Source organism: Lichenostomus cassidix, chromosome 2 (assembly GCF_008360975.1).
Source record: "Lichenostomus cassidix isolate B80296 chromosome 2, HeHo_3.0, whole genome shotgun sequence".
Lineage (NCBI taxonomy): Eukaryota > Metazoa > Chordata > Aves > Passeriformes > Meliphagidae > Lichenostomus > Lichenostomus cassidix.
This window is the reverse complement of record NC_139482.1, coordinates 17,732,565-17,756,647: the sequence shown is the minus strand read 5'-3', so window position 1 is coordinate 17,756,647 and position 24,083 is coordinate 17,732,565. Positions and strand designations below refer to the sequence as shown.

Sequence of the window (24,083 nt, the reverse complement as noted above, 5' to 3'; positions counted from 1 at the left end):
ATAGCCATACCTTTATAATAAGTAATTGAATAATACTGCCATTAATTGAAATTCTATTAAAATTAATGTCATTTCAGGATAATATTAATAAATTGATGATTTAGCTTGCATCTGGCTAAAAATTTGCTAATAATTTACTGTACCAGCTAAGGTTTTCAGATTGTCTGGTTTTGCTTAATCCCTCAGGGCAATTTCTTCTATAATAGGAGACTCCAAAAACTCTTCAGAGAATTTGCTAAAATGCCTTTCCCCCCCACCTCCTTTTCAAGTGAAAAAATTCTAGTTGATTTCAAATCTTAAGATTGACTTGAGATTCTCACAGATAACAAGAAGTTTTAAATACTGACATCTACTTAAGAGAAAACAGAAGTAAAAAAAACATGTTACAGGGCTTCACTTGCCACTTAGGAATAATGGACCATTTACATATTCAGGTCAAGAGTCCTCAAGGTCCTGAAATTAGTAGCACATGTGCAGAGACACATCTCATGACAGCAGCTCTTTAGAACTGCTCAGAGCTTCAAAACCAAACTTTCCTTGTCTATTCATATAAATATACAACACCCTTTTTAATTAAGCCTAGAAATGGTGTGTTAGAAACATTTCAGTAGTTTAAGTGAGTAAATTTGTTGTCATGCCTACTGGAGGAGATTCAGAGCATAGAGATGAGAAATGTTCTGAATATCTGCAGTCCACAGGCAAAGTGTATTCTGGCCCTTTCAAATCAGAGAGCAGACTCCAAAACTTAAACAAAAACCATATAATGAGGAAAATACTAACTTCCCTTTGCATGACACCCTATGAGTCTCAAAGTGTAAAATGTTCCCTCTATGAACGTAGACACCTACCCAATAATTCCCTTTCTTACAAATCTCTGTTCTGAATGCAAGCTTGTAACTTCCCTGCTGCATTGCACTGGGGTTTGAGTGGAATGATGAGTGACAGAAAGCTGTTCTGAAAGCCTCAGACTGTCTGCTTGCAACATCAATAAGCTTTGTGCAGTTCCATCCACAAGAAATCAAACAATTAAAATTGCAGAATAAGAATTAAGAAGATGAGGTTTTTACGTATTTCTTACAGAGAAATACTCAAAATCAAAGGGAAGGCTCTGGATGTGAGGTTGATAAGAATTTTTGTTATCTGCCTTACAGAAGTTATGATTTCACATTAAATTAGAGAATAATTGTTGCATACAGTTATACAAAACTACACAGTTTTGTTTCAACTTAGCTATAAGCAAGTTTAAGAGTAATTTTGCCATGAACTTACACAGGAGCAAATTAAGGCACTGATACTTTGAGGTTCTCACTCAATGTGTTAACTACAGTATACGTCTACTATTATTAACCAATTTATTATTATTAGGTATATTCCTAAAACTGTTCAAACCTACTTCACTAAACATCCGTATAGCATCAGCTCCTGTATAGCTGACTATACATAATATTGTTGAATTTTATGTTCTATTCCAAGCATTAATGTTGCAGCCTGAAGCAGTCCCATCCAAATAATTTGTGCTCCTCATTTCTATCAGATTATTTTAATATTACAGCAGAGGTTTTCAGTGACATTAGGTATTGTTTGTAAGAGACTGAAGGGTTAATTCCTCCACTTTAAAAACACTACAGTTGCACCACTAAACAAGAACAAAAACAGATGAGAAGGAAAGAATGGAGACCATTCAAGACATGATCTTGAGGGCCCAGGACAGCAAAGGAGAGCTAATGCTGGCAGTTGTAACTGCAGCTGGCATGTAGGATGTGGTATTGCCCAATGCTGGAAGAAGAATTTTAAGTGTTCCATCAGTTCCATCATGGCTTAGGAAAGGTGAAAAAACTTGGCACAGAGTTTTGCATGCAGCAAGAACTGATGGCTACTGCATGTCCCTTACCCCTCAGTGCAGTTGTGTGATCTGTAGAAGACTCAGAGTAGGCAGGTGTGGTACAACTAAGGCTTAGGAGAAAAACAAATGATCGGAACGGAATCTGGGGACAACATAAAATGAAGTCTCTTAAGTGAACTGTTGAATGATCTTATGCTAATTCAGGAGGAATGTGCCTGGACAAATTAAGAAAACAAGAGCCATGGGTTGTTAGATTTTACCCAAATTTGAGATGTAAGAAGTCTTAGATGATGGAGACTATGTTCCACTTCCAATTATCTGTAGAATCTCCAGAGAAACCTCTCCTAAAATGCCATCTGGCTATTTCACTAAAACCACAAAGAAAAAGTGATTTTCAGAACATCATATTTTCCAAATGAACTGAAGTTGAAGGTGAAGAAAAACAAAGCGATCTATTTCCTTTTAGAGCAAAGTTTCATCCCAGAATTAGAGGGAGACTGTCTCTCATTATAGCTACATGTACATCTGTCAGTCATTTGCTCATTTGTATGAGCTTTACATACCCAAAGGTTCTCACAATTCAAGGTTTGGTTCATCCTTGCATTCAGTTTAGAAGACATCATATAATTCCATTAACTGACATGGAGTATTCATAAATCTCAGTATTAAAAGAGGAAGAGAAAGAAGATGAAGCAGGAGAGAAGGGAACAAAGTTCTGATGTTTTCCTACCTTCAGGGCAGGCCCTGAATAAACTAAGAAGAGAAAAGGAAAAGGAGGAGGAAGAGGATTGGCTCACTTACCTCTGAAATTTCAACACCTTTGCAAACCAATATTCAAAGGTCTGCAGGAAATAGAGGAAAGATAAAAGAGGGATAAGGTAGAACTCAAGAGGGAAGAATATGGCAGAAAAAAAGGAAAGAGGCAGAACAGCAGTGGTTATGTTGGTTCTGAGTCTAGCTAGCAGGTTAATTAATTGAAAAAGAAACAGAAATGCACCATACCTTTTCTTTGTCACTGGCTTCTCGAGCCACAGTAGAGCCCTGAAACAGAAAAAATTGATCTAAAAATGTGCATATGTCAGAAACTAATTTGAAAATCTTATGATAACAGGTCAAAAAGTGGATGAACTGTATCCTTCTGAACTTGAGAAATGTTTTAAAGAAAGGTGATACAGTAGGTAGAATGTCCAGGACTGCTGAACTGCTGCAATCACGTGAAGAAGATGCATCATGAGAGAAGAAAGATGGATTAAATCCTCCAATGCTCTACACATCTATTATCCTCCTAATTCCTGGAGCTTTTCCTCATCTCTCATCCTCATTTTGAGTATATCACGGTGGAAGTTCAGTTTGCTTGGCAGACTTCTCATCTTTTTGTGCCAATTTAGCTGTATGGACATGGACTAACCTATTCTGTATAACTGTTTGGACATTTGTAATACACATTTGAAAGGAAGTCACACAATATAAACACAAAAAGTATTTAAAAGATCATAAAGTACAAACAAGAACAATGCATCTCACAGCAAAATGGAGAGAAGAGACCCACTGTGGATTCACAAGACTTACAGTGTGCTTGCTGAAGACATTTTGGATATTCTTTTTTAATTTATTTTTTAATTAAAACTAATAGGCAATATTGTGCTTTCTGAATAAGCTAGAGCTGACAAAAAAAAAGACTGTATATATGTCCATACACATTTCTTGGAGCAGGACCACACCTTTAAATAACCAGCATTTGTTTATCACATAATGGCACTGCAAGAAATAGTAACTAGAAATATGGTAACTGGATATTGAAAGATGGGTAGATTACCTCTACTGTTTGTTAGGTGTGCATTGTGTAAAGGAGTGGAGTCCCACTAGTTAAAAGAATGTGAGGACCCTCAACCACATCCTTTTATAGCACATTTTATTCTGTTTACAGAAAGAAACTTAGAAAGGATGGAGAGAAAAGATATATAGGACAGTATCTCTTAGTTATTGTGTATGGCCCAGCAAGCAGGGATTTAATTATATTCTTATCTGATAATAAAGCCTGGTAAAAGCCTAACATTTTTGTTTACTCATGAGACACCTTTTATATTGTATTCTCTGCTCCAACAGACTATTAGGCCAGCAAAAAGATCAGCTGAAAACCAAACTGAAGGGAAAGAAAAAAAAGAGATTCACAACAGTAAAAATTAGGGAGAATGCCAAATTTGACATTTGGCAAAAAAAGTGACATTGAAATAATTTTAACAAAATGCATCCATGGCCAAGAAAATACCTTTGAAATCCTGTGCTGATCTGTGGTCTATTTGTCTTGTATCTACAGAGGTAGAGACTTGTGCTATGAAGTGAGTTCTAAGTTGGTGTCAAAAATATTCATATACCAACAGGGACTCTAAATCTACAACTGCAGATGCCATAGCAAAGAATAACAAGAAAAAATTTTTTATAATATATGCAGTGTCACTATAAATCTGTTCAGTGAAGGAGATTGTTTTGAAGAACATGATATTGATGGTAAATTTGAATTGCATGAGAAATTAAAGCAATGCTGTCCAGCTGGACAAACTGAATAGAGTACAGAAGCATTCACAGAGGTAAATAACAGCAAGAGCTGTTGACACCAATGTTAAGAACATACTATATAATTACTGTTCCTTTCTGTTGTGCTTTCATGCCCTTTTTAATGCATCTGGACATTATGATGCTCTAAACCACAGTTCTCTCAAATTAAAAAAACCCTGACTTTCTCTGGTAGTTACTGCTGCCAATAATACTAAATAACAGAAAGTAAATTGTTGACAATCTAGAAATCAGTTCTTATAAATCAAGTTCAGTCAACTAGCTAAGCAATTGCCAGGGAGACTTGACAGTAGGAAGGGATTGTGCACTACATAGCATTACAAATCTCTTAATAGAGAATGATAAATGAACATCTTAAAACAAGATGCAGATGCACTTAGTGGTTCAGCACATAGAAATCCAATTTATTAGAAAGAAGTAGGTTTCCAAGGGGTTACTTTATGGAGGAAATTAAAATACAATCCTTTAGGTAGAAAGACTAAGACTTCGGAATTTTGGGTATTTGTTGTAAGCACTGTATGTTAACTACTGTCAAAATTACAATGAGCAGATAGAGCTGCTGAAACAAAACTAAAACAGATCTTTTGATAAAAGAAGATATTTTGGTTTTTTTAAGACTCTTCTCCTTTTCACTTGAATTATTTTAAAAATATTGCATAAATTATTAAGCTTTTGAAATAGTGATGTATTTCATTAGTAGCATTTATTGGTTTAAATAGTAGTATTTAGTTGTTTTATAAAAGCCCTCTGCAGAATCAATGGTGGCTTTCCATAATGTTGATAAAAACCTATAAGAAGCAGAATTATTACTGTACTAGTGTGAAGAGTTTTACCTTTAACACTAGCAATGTTTAACAAACATATCTGACTAAGTTGCTGCATTTAAAAAAGCACAAAACAAACAAATTTGTATAATGTCTATAAAACCACCCTTTGGTTTTGCTAAACCTAGGTGCAGAATTAAATCAGTTAATGCTGGCTTTTGCACAACACAATTTTAAATTAATTAAAATTCTAAGCAATATTCAAGCATCATCATAATCTAACATTTATAGTAAAGATTTTCAGCTTTGTCAGTTATCAGCAGTTATTTCTCACCTTTAAATCATATTTTCTATAAACAGATAAACGATGGCTGAACACATTTCTTGTAACAACCATATATACTTCAACTCCATCAACAGTAAGCCGGTACATGCCCAAAAACTGGGGAAGAAGTGTATTCCCATGACACTCCACAATAAACTGCAGAATGAAAAGAAAAAAAACAGAAATGAGGATTGACATATACAATATAAATATATATTTAGACTTTAGATATAAAATACCCAGAAACAACACATTTATTTGCTGAATACTTGTGTGGCCACAAATCTTCAAAAATTATGCATAAACAACCCCCATTACCAGAAGTCCATTCTGCTTTTAGGCCAGTGATTAAAAATTGAAATATTGAACTGCTTAACTTAAAACTTTTTACTTCCACAGACAATCTCACAGAAAGAGGAGACTCCATTGGACAGACCTTTTAACTTCTAGGTTAACATAAAAAGCAAACCTAAGCAGATAACATATTTGGTACTTATGTCAAAACCCAAGTATTTTTTTGAACATCACACTGCTGTAATTTGTACAGTGTTGTCCCAGACCATATCTAAATTGTATGTTCCTCCTCAATACTTGTTTCTTATGATGAACATTTATGGTGTTGTCACCTGCAAGGGGTGTTATTTATTATCACCAACTTTCTGCTACTTCCTATGTGGTGGTTGCATTTCAGGGTCAATAGAGCTGAGCAATGAAGTGCAAATTCCGCGTATTTTTTTATTTACCAATCCTTATATTTCCTTAAGGTCACTATATTCCATTACAAATGGGCTATCAGCCTTGAAAAAATTTGCCACCTGCAACCTGTCTTTCTTTTTTTCCAATCACTTGCCTTACAAGTAATTGTTCTATTAGAAAGTCCACTGGAGGAAGCAGAAAAAGCAGACACACACTGACAGTGGTAACTACTGAAGGATGAATTTTTATTCCCAGAATAAAAATGCCCACACTATAGTAATCCTACTCAAACACATTCACATAATATATTTTGTGGAACCAAAGGAAAAGTTAAGTCACAATGATGCAAACCAGAAAAGGACTTGCCAGCTTTCCTTTCTGTTAGCATCAAGTCTCAAACAGAGGAACTTGGAGAAAATGTAAAAAATCAAGGCCCAAATTTGAAACATGAAATCTAACCCACAGCCAGCTTTTAAATATTCACTGAATACTGAAGCTGCCATTTCTTTTGTGCCAAAGTGACCCAGTTATTAGAAACACAGATTTTAGAAGAATTTAGAAAAAGTTAACTGAGTAAGCCATTCAAATTGTTTAAAAAAGGCAGGTAGTATTTGGTATCAAATAAGGTAACAAAGCTCTTGGAACCCTGGAGATTTTGCAATTTTGGGCTTCTCTGCTCATTTTAAGGATTTTTTTGTCACTAACTTTATACTGGAATCTGCATATATCACAGAGTGACTTTTTAATTGGCAAAATAAAAACAGCAAGACTTCAGAGTCCTGAAAGCAATCCTGTCCACCAAGAAACAAAGAAAATTAACAACAAATATGGAAACTGTTGACTGTGATTTGAAACCAATTTGGACTGATGTGTGAGCCCTGTAGAATCTTGCTGGCACATTTTGGGCTGTAACTCCCCTTTCTGCCTGCCCTGGAGCTGTACTGCAGATTCAAACCCTGAAGCAGAGAACAAAGACACCATGTAGTCGTGCCACTTCACAGCAAAGCATTTTTAAGCTCAAACTGCCTATGAATAGGCAAAACATCCTATGGTGCTGCAGAGACTCAGTGAATACAGATCAGAATGTTAGGAAGGGAGTATGATTATATGCCTCAAAATGGAAACAAAAGTTTGGCAGTAAAAGGCCACAAAAGCAATGTCAGTCGTGAGCAGTGCACAAAGATCCATCAGTTTGCACCTGAGAGGATTCCTGTACTTAAAAGATACAGAAGTTTTAAGCTGGAGTTCTCAAATGGGAGGATTTTCAGTCATAGGGCTGTTACCAACATCACAAAGCACTTAAAACACATTACAAGATATACAGCTTATTTTGACCATGATTTCTCTTAAAGATCCAAACATTAAAGTACTAATCCATACTAGCAAAAATACATTGATTATTTTTTTTATAAACAGCAAGTACTTGGCATACATCCTAAAGGTAAATACTTTTCTAAAGCTTTATAAAAGGTAGGAAGGGTTGTTCCTATAAAAACATTTGCTAAGTGACTTCTACTTTAAGAAGATTATGTTCTACAAGGATGATCAAAATGAATCTAGCTTCCAACAAGAGTTTAGTGTCACAGAATTTCTAGCTGCTCTTTAATGGATTCAGCCATTCCTAAACCTATGGCTTTTAATTACAGAATTTGAATTAAAAAAATACTATTGCTCTAATTTTCCATATGGGGATCTGAGATGCAGAACCTTTATCTGAAATCATACAGTTTGTGCCCTGTGAAGGAATGCCAGCTAGGCCTCTTGAGTACCAGACTAGGAACCCCCTGCCCTTCCTCTCAGCTGTGACTGCCAGTCTTCACACTTAAATCATCTCTTCAGCCCTAGCTACTGCTAACTCTCGGATTTTAACCTTCCTGGTCACAAGCATACCCATCTGTAAAATGGCAATGCCATTAACAGAACATGGGCAGCATACCCACTGTGATATCATAAAATAAATCATCTGGTTAGCATTATACAACCCCCTCCCAAACTGTTCTCTATTATGTAATAAGGACAAAAAGGCCACTAATGAGAGGTGCTTCACTCCTATTTATAAGTTAGGGTTTGCCATTTGCTAGCGCTGTTGTTTCATTTCCATAGTGTGCAAACAAAGCCTTGCAATAAGGCAGTGTTACCAGCATGCAACACAGGCCATGGAAAGCTCTGCTAATACTACTTCTCTTGATAAAAAGGGGACATGGCTGTGTTCTTGCAAGCTTCTAAGAGACCCTCTCAAAGCAGACCATGTAGTACTGCACAGTTGTTTCCCATTTGCTGCTGACTGTGGACACACATGTCATTGCAATTTAAAGAAAAGCCTCTAAAATAATTTCAGTGTTTCCTATGATGTTATTTCTTATCCTGATGGGGAGACAAAGGAAAGAGGGAAGAATGCCACTTGCTTTCAGCATCTACAAGGTTGGTCTAGAACTTCCTACCTTTGAAACTATCAATCCCCCATATCTGCATCACAGAGGAGGCAAAACGTGTCATCTGTTTGGGTGGGAGTCCAGCAGGACTTGCACTGGTGACTGTGGTTGGCAGATTTTCAATTTGTCCATCTTGACATAAAGGAAGTAGCAATTTAGTCACCTCAAGGTGCTTTTAAGGAATGATTTCCTGAAGTTTCCCACTCACAGCTGGAAAAAAAGTGAGCCTAGAAAATAAGCCAGTACATGCTTAACAGGACTGCTAAATTTCAGTGAAAGACCTTCACTCCTTTATGTTAATTTTTTCTAAAAAGAACATTAAAACAATTCTACTAAGCAGACTTGCTAAATAAAACTATAATACTCAGCTAATACATTTACAAGTCCTTATATGCAGTAACAAAATCCATCTTTTTTAAAATGAGTGTTGTAATAAACACCCCATCACTTTTTGTTAATTCAGACAATTTTCATGTTTGTGCACAGCATGAGGACAATATCATTAACATAGTAAAGTAATGTCAGCATATTGACACATTTTGTCAGCTGTGCAGCACAGGTTTCAAATAAGGAAGTTTCTCAGTTGTCTTGAACCCCATGCTTCGAGTTGAAAACTAGTAAGAAATTCTTCATGATCCTATTTTCGCATTAATTTTTGTATAAATACAGCTTCAAGATTCCTTAGCAAGAACAGAGCTTTTCCTATCTCATTAGCTTCTTTCTTCCCTATGACAATGCGAGTCAGGTATCAGATACATAAAAAGATAACATAATGAATTTATTGACGAAGAGGTTTTACTACTTTTGGCTCGTTTTAGAAAAACACAGAGTAAAATTTCTGTTTCTACCATTTCTCCTCCTCCACTTGGAGATCATGTGTGGAATGATTTGACATCAGTGAAGATTAAATCCTGAATTATACCTGTCTTGGTTCTATGTGAAAAGTCAACATTCCTATTTCTCACAGTTAGCCCTATTTTGCAAACATTCAGAAACACAACATGCTCATTCTCTGTTACCCCTTTATATATTGTTTTCACAGTTTTCTATATCATGATTAAGGAAACAGTTCTTGAATTATTCAATGCTTATGTGACAAGCCTACATACATTCACCAGGATACTTGCATTAAAGAAATTGAACAGCAAGTTACATAATTGTTTAAAACCATTTGGGGATGTTGTGCAGGACTAGACATTTATAATAATTTTTGCATTCAACTTTTTCTTTTGTATTCTCTTGTCTGTAATCAGAAATGTCCTTCACCAATGTATTTTGTGCACAAGCATCAACATGTGGAATCACTCCCTGCCAAAAAGATTGAGAACTTGTTCAGAGTTATAAATATTCCACTTATTGCTATTTTCCTGTGCCCTAATAATTTCACAGACTATTATGCATTGGGTACTTACATGATACATTGCAAGGTTTAATTAGCCAAACTACAGCATACCCGAGAAAGGTACAGATTTTCAAGGCATATAAAGCTGTTTTCTTCAAATAAGCCATGTAAGAACATAATTTCATTTAAAGAAGTATTCAATAAATATACAGGTTTTTATATACGAGCCCTGTGATTTGCAGCCTTACATTTCACATTGTTTTAGACATGGCCAGTTATTTTTCCTTCTAAGTGCAGTGTAATCTCAATGTTACCACCACACATGATTATCCAAGCTGCAGGTCTGTTACCAGGAATAGTATACTTGGTATTGCTACAACTGAGCCACTGTGTGGACTGATCTCTTCTGAAAAGTGTTGTGCACAGCATCAATAGCTTACAGACATAAAAACCAACAAATATACAGAACATATCTGCTGGTGAAACCCAGGCCTGAACAGATTGAGTGCAGCCAAGTCCATTCTGCCGTTTTGTGTAGTTATTTATCTATGAAATGTCACACCTTTCAGGGAAGACTTTCAGTGTGTTTTTTGGTTAGAGTTCCAGTTGTGTGGTCCCTTTGCTTATCACCCTTCTGCAATTCCATTTGATGACCACACTAGTGAGTTTCCCATTTTCAGGGTCACCTCTTCTATAGGAAGAGTGGGCCCACTGGATGCAGGTGAAACGCACACTGTTTGCATGAGAACACATGTATTCTCATCTCTAGTTTTTCTGCTTCTCCTGTTTTTTCAGATCAAAGCTGCTTCACAAGTCAGTTATCTTAGCACAGGGCAGAGGCTGTGTTCTGTGCTGCCTCTTGATTCTCACAAGGAACTGCTGAAAGGCTTTTTTCAACTGCATTTCTTTGCAAACCTCACAGAAATCTTCACCTCTTCACCATTACACAGCATAAATCCTTCTTCATTCACATTTGTGTTTAAATAACATTACATTATACTCTCTTGCTTCGCCTTTTTACCTTTTCCCTTCTTTTTGTGATACATATTAGTACAACTCATGCAGGAAAAGCAGGGATGGGGGTTGGGAGGGAGCCACTGATAACCTGTGCAAGTAATGACATGGAGGGAGGATGATACAATCTGAAATGTAGCTCTGCTTCAGCGTGTTAGTGCAAATTCCTAGGCACCTAGTCTCCACTTTCATTTCTGGGATATTCTCCAGACTATGTTGTCACCAATTCTTGGACAAAATTAGTTTTAGCCTACTACAATGTATTTCTATTTCAATATCTACCCATTTAGGATTTTAATTTTTCTCCTATGTTCCACACAACAACCTTGTGCTGTTCCTCGATTCCCATGTAGCCCTGAACTCTGTTTTTGGTGCAATTTCTCCTGCTTTCACCATATTGCCTACATTTTCTCCACTTTCCTTTGCTTTCCTGTTTGTTTCATATTTTTTTTTCCTCTCCAGCAGCTAAGGCCATATTTTTCTGCTTTTGTTTTGTCTTTTATGCTGTCATTTCCCCTTTTTTGCTCATTCTATTCTTTCCTTTCTTCCCGTTCACTTCCCCATCACTCCACTGTTTGCTGCCTCTGGTAAAGGGGCAGTCCCTCTCCTTTAGCACCATTCACTATTTCTGCTGGTTGCCAGGGAGACAAACAGGCAGTGCAATAGGTGTCAGTTCTGCATGCAATTACCTGTGCAGGGAAGAGAATTGTGCCATCAGCAGGGACAGCAGCCTACAGAAAACCTAGAGGGTACCTGCACTCATCAGGAGCATTACGCTGGAAGGTTTGTGCACTAACAATTCCCTCTTGTCCCCTCCTTGGAGATGGCTTCCCTTTGCTTTACTAAAGTTACTTGGGTGTCAGCACTGAGGAATAAGGCATCCCTCTTGAATTCCATTTTAATGAAAAAGGAAGGAGGTGTTTAAAAGGTGTTGGTTTACCTGAGACACTAAAATTGCTTTTGTTTATTTTTTAAAAATTTTTATCCTGCCCATCATCTGTTCTCAAAGAGCCAGGACTCCTCTTTTACACCAATTTATACCAATTTAAGATTTAAAGCAAGTTAATATCACTGGAAAGGGCAGGTTGTCTTGATTCTGACATTTCAGATACTGTAAAATCTGCTGTCAGAATTTTACTAAACTGTTACTGATTTTTGCTCTTGAAAATAATATTCGTACTTTAGAAAATGTCTACAAATACAGTAACATCTACAATATATATTCTATATTTCATATAAATTAATAAAATTTTTGCACAGGACAATATATCCAAAAGAAATATATAAACATAATTTGAATATATTATGAAATAGAAAGTTTTCCTTTAGGAGGATGCAGGTTATTACCCACTCCTTAAACACAGGGTGAAATCCTGACAATGCACTTATCACAGATGACTCTGCTGAACCCTCCCTTAGCAATGCCAAAAGGAGTAGTACGTTTAATTCCATTTTTCTGGTCCATGTTCTTGGGGTCAGGAGACTAGGTTTAAAACAAAATCACACTACATTTGGAGGTATTTCTAATTAATATTTGACTTTGCTCTCAAATACTATTTAGTATAAACATGCTTAACTTGCACAATTTTAAATGGTCCAGCTACATCTGTGTGCCAATAAAGCAATAGTTTTTCTAATATTTGAAACTCTGACCCATTTGAGCATATCAATGCTTCTGATGCATTTGATAAGTAAATGACATTCAGCTGAGTAACACCTAAGAGTGGTGAGAAGAGTTCTACTAATAACTGACAATATACCAATAATACAGGGAGTCCAAACAGATTGCAAACTATCATTAAAATGTGACTAAAAGCAGTATTTCAAACTATGTATCAAAAAATATTACTGTAGTTAGAAACTGGCTAGTGTGGAGACTCACAGAATAAGAACCTAGCATGCCATATATGTATTTGTATTTACCACAACACTTCAAAACCTAGCTCTAGGCCATTTTGTCTTTCAAATGTAGATAGAAGGCTGATGCATACATGATGGACTTTATAGTCTAGTCATAAAACACAGGATGCTTTGCCACTAAAAACATCGAGAAAGGCATTATTCCTCCTGTTCACTTAGTGGTTTGTTTTGCTCAGTGTTTTGCTTTTTTTCTCTTAACTTTGGAAAAGAAAATAATTATCTCTAGTGTTTCTACTCAATACTAAAAGTGTCAGACTCATCTGATGAGTTGACAGAAAGTGTCAGTATTTAGACTGAAGTGTTCACCATCTGTCTGAGGTTGTGGGCCTGACTGCCACTATAAAAAAAGGCATATCAGACAGGGTAAACGAACAAATGCAACTCAATTTTGGATAGCAAGTATAATTTACAATTCTCAGGATTATTATTTACAATTCAACAATTTTAAGTTGGAATCACTATATATACATATATGCTATTTCTATAACTTGTCCTGATACTCCTTCAAGCTCAGTTCACTTTCAGTTATTTACACACACACTTCTAGCATGTAGCCCTAGGCTTGGTATTTATCTTTTATCAGATCATCTTTGATGATTTAAAGAGTACCAATTTAGATTTGGGATTTTTAAACTTAAAATTGTCTACAGGCAATGAACTATTCCCACTCCTTTTGTAAACTCCTACATACACAGACCATGTAACTACAAGCTCAGTTCCTCTGAGCTCCAAAGAACAGACAGGTTATTATACCTTCAGACAGATGGAGACATGAAGGACTAAAAGAACTGGATGGGCTTGTGAACTATACATCTCCATGACTTCCAGTTACTGATAACATAACCTTTATTTCTACTTGACAGTGGCAGTCCACATGTCTCTATCTAACCCTTTGGTGACTTCACCAAAAAATAACTATTACTTGGAATTAGATTTTGGAGGTTCATGGGAAAAGCTGCTGTGCTACATTTCTCTGCTAACCACACAAACTCCCAGATGCCTCACTGGTAGCTCTGTAATTCAAAAAGGTGCAAGGAGAACAACAGTTTCTTTGCAAAAGCCAGGATAAAAACTATTTTGATGAATGAAGGACACATCAAGTATCACTCTTCTGCCTAGTGCTGGTTCCCTCTCCAGCATTCTTTGTTTCAAGATAGCTGTCTCCTCTGGTGTTTATTGTTAAGCAGTTCAAGCAGTCTTGGAAAACATTTGATAAGGTTTGTTTGGTCCCTAAGCAAGGACAGAGGTGCTTTCAAGGTCTAGAATGATTCTATCAGCCTGGTGCTGTTAGCCTTAACAAGGAAACAGGTGAGTAAATATTATGGGTTAAACGAAATTCATTCAGAGTTTCAACCTGGGAAAGGAACCTGGAATGAATTTGCAGAGGGGAAAAAACAAAACCTGAAAGAGATGATCTGTCATAAATGGCATGAATTTCACTCATATTTATGTCAGAAGTAATGCAAGACAATTACTGCCTTCTTGGGCAGGTGAAAGAGGGTGCAAGATGTTGAAAATTAACAAGATACTGTTCTTAATGGACAGATTATCTAATTTCAGTTCCTTTGGGGGGAAAAGGGAGAAAAAGCCTTCTAAAATTCACAGGAATCACCTCCTTAGCCTTCATGCACCTGAAAAAGGCTGGTCTTTCCAGGATGATCCCTGCACTATGTAATTGGGTCTGCACACTCCCTTTTTTGGAAGGCTGAGCCTTTCAAATACAGCTCTGTTCTCAGAGCAGACTGGCACAGGGTAAGCTGCAGGGGTGAGCCACCAGAAGTTCCAAACCATTCCAATCACACTAGGGCTGTGGGCTGTGAAGCACAGTTATCTGGGCCAGGAGTTTTCACATATGTGGTGAGTGCTGCTGGCAATCAGTGAACTGAAATTGGAGAAAAGCTAGCAAGCAGACTTTTCCCAAAAAATCCCATATTTGGCATTCCAGTGGGCAATTAACAATCAAGAGAGATACTGGACAGTAAGGTATGAAAATCAATAGAGGGAACTTGACATTTGCTCCATTGGCAAAAGAGAGTATGCCACAATAAAACCGAACTGAAGAGAACTTGTTTTACAGGAGTACCAGTGCAGCATCTGAAAAGTCTTGTTCTACTGCACCTGTGTCATCCTACAGAAACCAGAAAGTTACATCCACACTGGTGAATTAGAAGGTTCTTGGACTGTCTTCAGGCATCAGTTCCAGCTGGAATGGAGCAACTCACATCTAAGTTATTAAGCTCCCCTCTATAAAAAGGTTGCTTATGTTAAAACTCCTAAGTAGGAATGTAAGCTCATCTTAATTAACACCTTCATTCTTGCAAAGAATTATCTGGGAGATGGTGAGCTAGCCCAAATCAAAACCACAGTAGAGATCATTAATGAGCTCAGGTGCCAGTGGATGGTATCCAGCATTGCATTGTTTGCTAGCAGAAAGGTAGGCTAAGGCAAATCTGCATGGGACAAGGGAATTATCAATACCTTTCCACCAGGACAATGGGTTTGCTAGACTTTGGAAAACAGGTGAAGATAAGCTGCACATGCCTGAAAAACACCTAGAGAAATGGAAGGACAAGCTGCTCTGCCTAGTGATCCCATTCACTTTCCAGCAGCATTCACTTTCCAGCAGCAACACAGAGGACACTGTCAGTTGTCATTAGAGCTAGTGGATTTAATTTAGATCTTGTTCAGTACATTGATGAAGATACTGAAATAAATTTATTTCAATTAAAAAGTCCAATTATTAAACTGTCTTTGTACTTGAATGCTTCTATGTTTACAGTTTTGTCAAGTGCTCTCAAGTTCTGAGAAAAAGAAATACAAGTTGTATCTTTATGAATCTCTTGGCGGCACCAATGAGATCTTTTTTATATGAAAGATTTTCCACTATAAAGTGAAATTAGGCACCTGGTAGAGATAAATTTCAGATCATTATTCCTCGTAACCTAGCCTATTATGAACCCTGATGTTGGAAAGCATTAATGAAAAAAGACTCCAAATTATTAAGTTCATTCATTCAATGTTAGCACTGTCTTCACTGACACTTGAAAGATTACTGTTTTGAAAACAAAATGACTTTTCAGATGGATTAAGTATCAAAATCTGGATCATTAATACTAGCTTCTAATGCCAAATATGAAACAGACTAAAACTTTAATTCTGCTGTACTGCTTCACAGATCAAACCCTTTCAGATCAAAGCTAAAATTTTATGCTTGAAAACTCACATAAAAATTAACCCCAAATTACAGTTAGATAATAGCTTAAAATTTTCTTTAGTAAAACTGTCATTAGATTTCCAAATAGTATTTTTGATAGTTACATTTATTCACATTAAAACAAACACACGATGGTCCTACATGTTATTTAAACATAAGAACACCACAGGAAGAGAGAAAAGAGTTCACATCTAACTTCCTGAAGGCTTCCCGAGTTACTCTGGACTTGGAAGGCCTTCAGAGATCTCCCTTCATGGTGCAGAAACATGGCTGGCAAGACCTTTAATTCCAAGCACCCTGAAAGAATGCTTTGGCCTCCCACCTCAGAAGTTAAAACTGGTTTTACAAAAATAATGTATTTAAAAAAACCCTACAACAAACAAAAACATCGCGAAACAAAAAATAAGCTACGTAAACAACAATTAAAAAAACCCAACCCCAAACATCCTTAAATCTTTACCTGGAATTCCAATCCACAGAAAGTGAGAAGGAAGACTGAAAGAGGCACAAAATCCCCCTCCTATTGTGCAGCATATTTTAGGCGATTTTTTTAGAGGCTTTTCTGACTTCTGCAGCTTTAGAACTAATTCTGAGAGATAAGGGGCTAAGAAAACTAGCACTCATTTTATGAAGGCTTTTTGTAGTTCCCAGGTTCTGCTCCCCTCTGTGCCAACCACACAAACTGTACAGCAGCACAGTATGGCAGCTATCAAGGCTGATCTCAGGGATCTCCACTGCTCACTTTTAACTTCACTGTTGTGTACGAAAATTCACATAATCAAAACAAATTTTTTTAATAGCAGGATTTTAACATTTATTATATCCAACTTTCAATTTCTCGTATCTGTTGTGAAACACAGAACTCTCATTGATCAAACCAGAAAGAAGGTCACCTGCAGCATTCATACACATGTACACAGACATTTCCAAACAAGCCCAGAATAAAGTATCTTCAAGCCTGGGAGTCCACTAGCCAAAAGAAAGACCACCTTCCTAGTAAGGCAAAGGAGCTTATAACCTCCAAGTTATCTTTATCGTGCAGATACACCTTTTTATGAAAAGCCAGCACAGATTTTTAGAGAAGTCTGTTCTTGTGAATTACAGACATACAATAAATTGCTGATGCAAATGGGGAAAAGTCTGAAGTGACTATTTTTCTGTAATTATTAATTTAAAAATTTTAATACTCTAAAGAAGATTGGCATTATAAAATTTAAGAAGACAACCCACACCTCGGTAGAGTTCATATATTACCTGATGGTACTTCTTCAGTATGTTGTGCATTTCTGCTACATCTTCACTTGTTATAGTTTTGATGATATATCTTTTGTCGTAAGATGTATGAAAGCGGGCACCACTGCGTGCTTGGGAATCATTGGCAAGGGGTGCACTTCTTGTCAATGAATTCTGTCAATTGATTTAAAACAAAAAAAGCATCAAGTCAGACAAAAGCACGTAAATTTTATTTAGAGCAAATAGAAACAATTTACATTTATTTTAAAATATTCTCCAATACATCTGCATCAAGCTGAATTCCGCAAAGCTTGTATTCAGACTACATTATCTCGAGAAAATACTTCAAAAATATTCTAAGAAGAAAAGCATGTTGAGGAGGAAGATACAGCTCATCAGTGGTTCAAAACTCATTCTCAACGTTTAATGAGAATTTATTGGACTGTGATACATATACATTATAAGCTTTTGGGAAGAAAACACACAGTAATTAGAAATCCAGAAGGAACACCCTGTTTCGCCAAAATAAATATAAATAGAGGATTCATCCATAGTTACAGTTTCACTTTAAAGCTAGCAGAATTTGCTCTTGAGACAGTGCAAGATCACAGCTACATTTCTGAGTTCTAGTAACAGAACTATTTGACTGATTTCATATCTAGAGTTATGCAAATAATATTGTACAGTGCCTCCTTCTGTAAAACAGGCCTACCTCCATACTGTCTCAAGAGAGGAAAATAAGTTAATCACTATACAGCATTTAGAAGAAAAACTGCCAGACATTAAGGACCATTTTTGACTGAAGTTTAAAATTACTAGTTCTTCAACAGAAGCAAGAGAAGCCCTCTGCTTCTTCAGAGAATAAGCAGTATTCAGGTTAGATTTCTTTATATTTATACAAACAAACAAAAAAAATTAGACTAAGTGGAACAACTTGGTTTTGCCTGGAAACATCTTTCTTTACCTGTAAGAATTTTTGCCAATTGTTATATACTTGAATTGCACCTTAAAAAAAAAAAAACAAAAAAAGTAGTAACAGCAGTAACACAGCCATGAGAAAACAATGACGTTTTTGGACCCCTCATGTATTTCCATAAATATGGACATAGTCTGTAAAGGTTAAACAAGTTAATTATAGACTACTGGAACATTTCTATGTTTATGAAACACACTTGCAGTAACCATCTGGTATATCCCTACTCATAGCAGAGAACCCCAGCTCCTGCTATCATCCCTCATTGTACCATGCTGCACAAACAGCTCTTGCTAAATTGAAATACACCTCCTCTCTTTCCACATTCACATAGCAAAATGTTCTCCCTGCTAGGTGAAAAGCCATTTTATTTTCAAAGAACATTTTAATAAAATTTTATATATATAAATGCAAACTTTGCATATTCCTAAACAGCAAAAGTTCAGCTCCAACAGTTCCAGAATGAGATGTTTGTGTGGTTTGTTAAGGCACCATGAACTAAGTCACAAAACAGATTTACACTGAAAGAACAATGATGCTTTAAGACAGCAACCACCAATAGACTTCATCTACCACACTCAGGTACCAAACCCACACAATTTTATTTTTGTACAACCTATGTTTTACTTGAAGTTTTAACCATTGTTAAATCTGTTCACACACCCTATGGACTTCAGCAGGAGCTGGACATGCAGATTCAGCCCCTGTGACAGAAGGTCAGTAATTATTATAAAGTAATAACCTCAACCAAGAAATTAGGACAACCATAGCCCCCAGTTTAAGAAGACACTTGAACACATACAATTATGTCTCTGTATTTTGGAGATCCATTGATTTCAACAGGCCTTCAAGCACTGTAAAATTTATCCCAACTCTAGGGTGCTTTCTGAAATCAATTTAACATGAAACAAAACCATTTTCCCATAAGGTTACTTAGTTCAACAGAAATACTCATGAGTAGCAGGAATAACAGTAAATCATCTAAAATCACACAGCTCTACAAGGGCTTATTAGAATGAAAACCTTAATTATGACATGTAGGAGAAATAAATCTTTTGCACTTCTTTCTGTATATTTCTATGCTTGTACAATGAGCTAGAATAATTACTAATGTCTATGATAAAAAGTGACATCTTTCTCCATTATCCCCTCTATTCACCAGTGAAAGAAAGGAAGTGGATGCTTCCCTAAGGTTTATAAATCAACAACTTTTCTAGACTAATCAGAACAGAGCTTTAAGGACACCACTGGAGACATTACAGCTCCTTCTCTGTGCTGCTTTTGGACAGCCAATTTTAACAGATATAAGTCCTGGTACACCATCACCACACATGGTATAGAAGAGCATAGAGAATTTAAGTATTACAGCAGTCTTCTTTGCCTGTTTTCAGATATTTTCTGTTGAAATTCATTTCCCACCACTCTACCACTGAAAAGTTTTTACGTACTGAATTCCATTAAAGGGAACAAGTATCACAAACCAATTAAATTTTCTTAATGCTACACTTGATACTGGTACTCCATTAATTTTCAAACTGAATTGTAGAGTTAGTGGTAGAAACCCTTTGTGCTCTAGAGTCACAACTTGGTTTTGCTTCTAGGCCTAAATTTAATAGTTCAAGATGAAGAGCTGATAACAGAAGTTAAAAGCCAAAAGAGAATACAAATTCAGCCTTCATCACAAATTGAAAATATGATGTAATATAATAATTACTTTTATTTTAAAAAAGTGAACACATGGGTAACCATTAGTGTATGTAGTGAATTCCACTACTGCTAAATTATTAGGCTATAATTCAGTTAGTAATAATAAAGGCTAGTGAGTAATTACTTGTTATTGTTCCCAGCAGAAAAGGGTACATTATTCTGAGGTTAACTATTGCAATAAAGCAGTAACCACAGTTTTCTGAATGTATTTTTCACACAGAACTCTAGTCTTCAAACTGTAATCCATATAATATAAACCTTGAAAGTAATTAACTTGGCAGGAGACTTAAGTTGTTTAGCTATAAAAAGCTGCAAAAGAGGGTATTTGGCTAGTCTGCCATGGAACATCTGAAGGAGGAGAAGGAGGAAAATGTGAAGGACCTGAACTCAAATTTTCTAATATTTTTAAGGTGTATTTTAATACCCGTCATGAAAAGATTTTCATATTTTAGTGAAATACAGGCCTGGGTTGTACTGGGTATGAAAGAGATGCCAGCTGACTGGAAGTTAGAAAATGTGATGCCCATCTACTGGAAGATGCAGAAGGAAGATCCAGGGAACTACAGGCCTGTCAGTCTGACCTTGGTGCCAGAGATGGTCATGGAGCAGATCCTTTAGAGTGCTATCACATGGCATGTGCAGGACAACCGTGGGATGAGGCACACTCAGCACAGGTTTGTGAAAGGCAGGTCCTTCTTGACTGACCTGATCTCTTTCTGAGACAGGGTGACCTTCTTAGTGGATGAGTGAAAGATTCTGGCTGTGTCTACCTGGACTTAGTAAAGCCTTTGACACCATTTCCCACAGCATCTCCTGCAGAAACTGGCTGCTCATGGCTTGGCTGGGTGCTGTGTTGGATGGGCAGAAAACTGTCAGGACAGCCAGGCCCAGAGGGTGTTGGTGAATGGAATTGCATCCAGCTGTCTCTGGTCACCAGTGGAGCTCCCCAGGGCTCAGTGTTGGGCCCAGGTCTGTTTAATACCTTTATCAATGATCCAGATGAGGGGATCAAGGGCACCCCCAGTCAGTCTGCAGACACACTGAGTTGGGTGGGAGTGTTGATCTGCTGGAGGGCAGGAAGGCTCTGCAGGGGGATCTGGACAGGCTGCATTGATGGGGAGAGGCCAGAGGTCTGAGGTTCAACAAGGCCAAGTCACAACAACCCCTGCAGTGCTACAGGCTGGGGACAGAGTGGCTGGAAAGATGCAAGTTGGAAAAGGACCTGGGAGTGCTGGTCAACAGCAGCTGAACATGAGCCAGTGAGTGCCCAGGTGGCCAAGAGGCCAATGGCATCCTGGCCTGGCTCAGCAATAGTGTGGCCAGCAGGACTAGGGCAGTAATCGTTCCCCTGTGCTTGGCACTGGTGGGGCCACACCTTGAATCCTGGGTTCAGCTCTGGGTCTCTCATTACAAGGACACTGAGGGCTGGAGAGAGTCCAGAGAAGGGCAGTGGAGCTGGTGAGGGTCTGGAGCATGAGTCTGGTGAGGAGCAACTGAGGGAGCTGTGGGTGTTTAGCCTGGAGAAGAGGAGGCTCAGGGGTGACTTTATCGCTCTCTACAACTGCCTGAAAGAAGGTTCCAGCCAGGTGGGAATCATCTCTTCTCCCAGGTAACAAACAATAGGACAAGAGCAAACAGTTTTAAGTTGCACCAAAGGAGATTTAGATTAAGCATTAAGAAATATTTCTCCACCAAAAGACATTAATAAAGCCATATCTTAAATCATCTTGAGAAAACCTTGAAAAGAGAGACTTTTTACACATCCCTGTTTTTCCAGCAGTAGCTTTTTTTCCCTAATGAAAATTTATTCTGTCTGATTGCTAACTATAATGACAAGTCAATTTGCAAGTACAACTATCATACTGAAATTGTTGCTAACAAGAGAATATAATTTATCTCTGGGTAATTATTTAGCTGCACTTTACTTTTTCTTAGTGTTTTAATGGGTGACAAATAGTGATGCATTTGTTTTTTAGTTGATGGCTATTTTATTATTAGTTATCGGTATCAAGATTAATTAAGAATGCACACAGTTATCATTTTACCACATGCATATTAATATGTCAGAATAAACCAACAAACTTTATGCTAAGGAGCATCTTTCCATACATGCACAGATAACCCAAGTGCCCTCTCTACAATACTTCGACTCTAGTACTAAATTAAGATCAGATGTTTAAACATTAAACATGTTTAAATAAAAAACAATCTCTAATTAAACAACCTCTTTGACACTTTATTTTTACTAACTCCCCACTCTTGTGATAACTTTCTTAATACAATGCACTTTTCAAATACAGAGTGTAGTTACTTTGAACTTTAAAAGCATGTGGAACATGGAAGACACTTAATCACTTAATATTACTATTTTTGATGGTTTTTTTTGATACTTGCCCAAGTTTGTTAAATAAGTGTGGTTTAAAAAGCAAAAAGCAAAAAAAAAAATCTATCATATTGTGCAGATTATTGATAATTGCCCCTTTCTTGCATTAATACATAGCTGAATTTTGTATGTGGACAGTTTTATTTGCAATGGTTAATTCTCACTTCTGTGAACAAACAAAAATTCAAATTCCTTCTAAAACAAAGCTTCCAGGTACCTTGCAAAATACCCTGTCTCTCAACTATACTAGTTATATTTGTTTATAGATAGAAATCAGTCTTCAGTAAAATACATCTACTGTTGCCTGGTGATGACAACAATGAATCTTTAAGTAGAGAGATGACAAGAACTGGCTTGTACTGGTAAATCATCATTAACAAGTATGATCAAGAATCAGCTTCACTGAAAGGATCAAACTAGGAGATTTTAGCACCTTCAAAGAGGAAATTAGATGGCTTTTTAAACCCACTATGATTCCTCCTTTTTGACATAGGTAAAGCTAACTTACTTGTTTGACTCAGACTGTTCAGGCATCTCATGGAGCCAAATACTAACAAGTTAATAGTAGAAATATTGGAATTGAAAAGATTCTTCATTGGAAAATGTTTATTTTGTAAGTTAAGATACAAAATGGCCAAGAAGGTCCTGCACTTTAGCCACTTCGAAGCACAGCCATTAAAAAACTGTGGCTAGTGAGAAATATCAGGAACACCACATGCGGCGTCAAATTTCACTTTTAAGTTAGACTTTAGATATATCCAGATAAGTAAAAAAGTTTAATTTATTCTGGGGTTATTCTGTGCAAGTTTTTAAGTCAATGGACTTCATCTTAATGCAGCCAATGATAAGAAAGTTATGCAGTAGTGCTCATTAGAGATAGTAAAAATATGCATTTATTTGAAATGTACTGCCCTGTTGGTTCACACACCTATTGGACATATTGTACAGACTTTTACTGCTGAATGCAGTTTTGAGATAATATATAGCAGAACACTCCTAGGGATCCAGAGAGCTTTTGCCAGAACACATAGATAAATTTCAGTGATGATTTGTACAAAAAGTAAGAAAGATAAGTTGCACTGTAGACATCTGTGCACAAAATCCTTGGAAGCAAAGCTGATCAAACCTGTCTAAAGAGAGCAGCATAGGGCTGTTCCTCTGCTTCCTTGTGTCCAGCAGTAAACTCATTGAAGAGAGACCCATTGGGGGTCCCTGGCAACAGTATCTCCTTCTTAAGTGAGGCATCTATAGTGAACTAGGGAGGAAATAAATAATGAAACTTAACCTCCCTTCTCCAAAAGGAAAATAAAAACAGGGTTGAGGGAGGGGTAATGGAAAGACACAGAGAGAGAGAGAGAGATCATGGCAAATACCAGATTGAATTCCCTCTGGCTCTGCTTCTTAATTAGGGGAAGACTAAGTGGAATATGAACAGATGGGAAATGAGCCACTCCTCACTTAGCACAGACAGATCTATGAGCCACAAAGCCAGAACAGGGAGGATATCCTTCAGACAGAGACAAATAAATGCCCAACTCTTACCCTCCAAGAGACACAGGTTTGATGCTCTAACCACCCCTGCACCATCCCTTACTGCTATGACACAGCACTTCCCTACCATGCCAGGAGCCAGCAGAGCAAGTCCCTAGCTGTACAACGTTGG

The 24,083-nt window shown here is 37.0% G+C and overlaps 1 protein-coding gene across 2 annotated transcripts in view; it reads right to left on the bottom strand.

Moving 5' to 3' along the window:
- Positions 1 to 24,083, bottom strand: part of PIP4K2A (phosphatidylinositol-5-phosphate 4-kinase type 2 alpha) — a 108,230-nt gene that overhangs the window by 15,279 nt on the left and 68,868 nt on the right. The window contains exons 4-6 of one of the 2 annotated variants that reach the window (XM_085050539.1): positions 17,379 to 17,531; positions 5,516 to 5,662; positions 2,846 to 2,884 (exon numbers count right to left, since the gene is read on the bottom strand). In XM_085050539.1, the coding sequence (XP_084906665.1) occupies positions 2,846 to 2,884; positions 5,516 to 5,662; positions 17,379 to 17,531 (339 nt within the window). The remainder of the gene's footprint in view (positions 1 to 2,845; positions 2,885 to 5,515; positions 5,663 to 17,378; positions 17,532 to 24,083) is intronic. The other variant, XM_085050540.1, reaches the window with a different exon arrangement.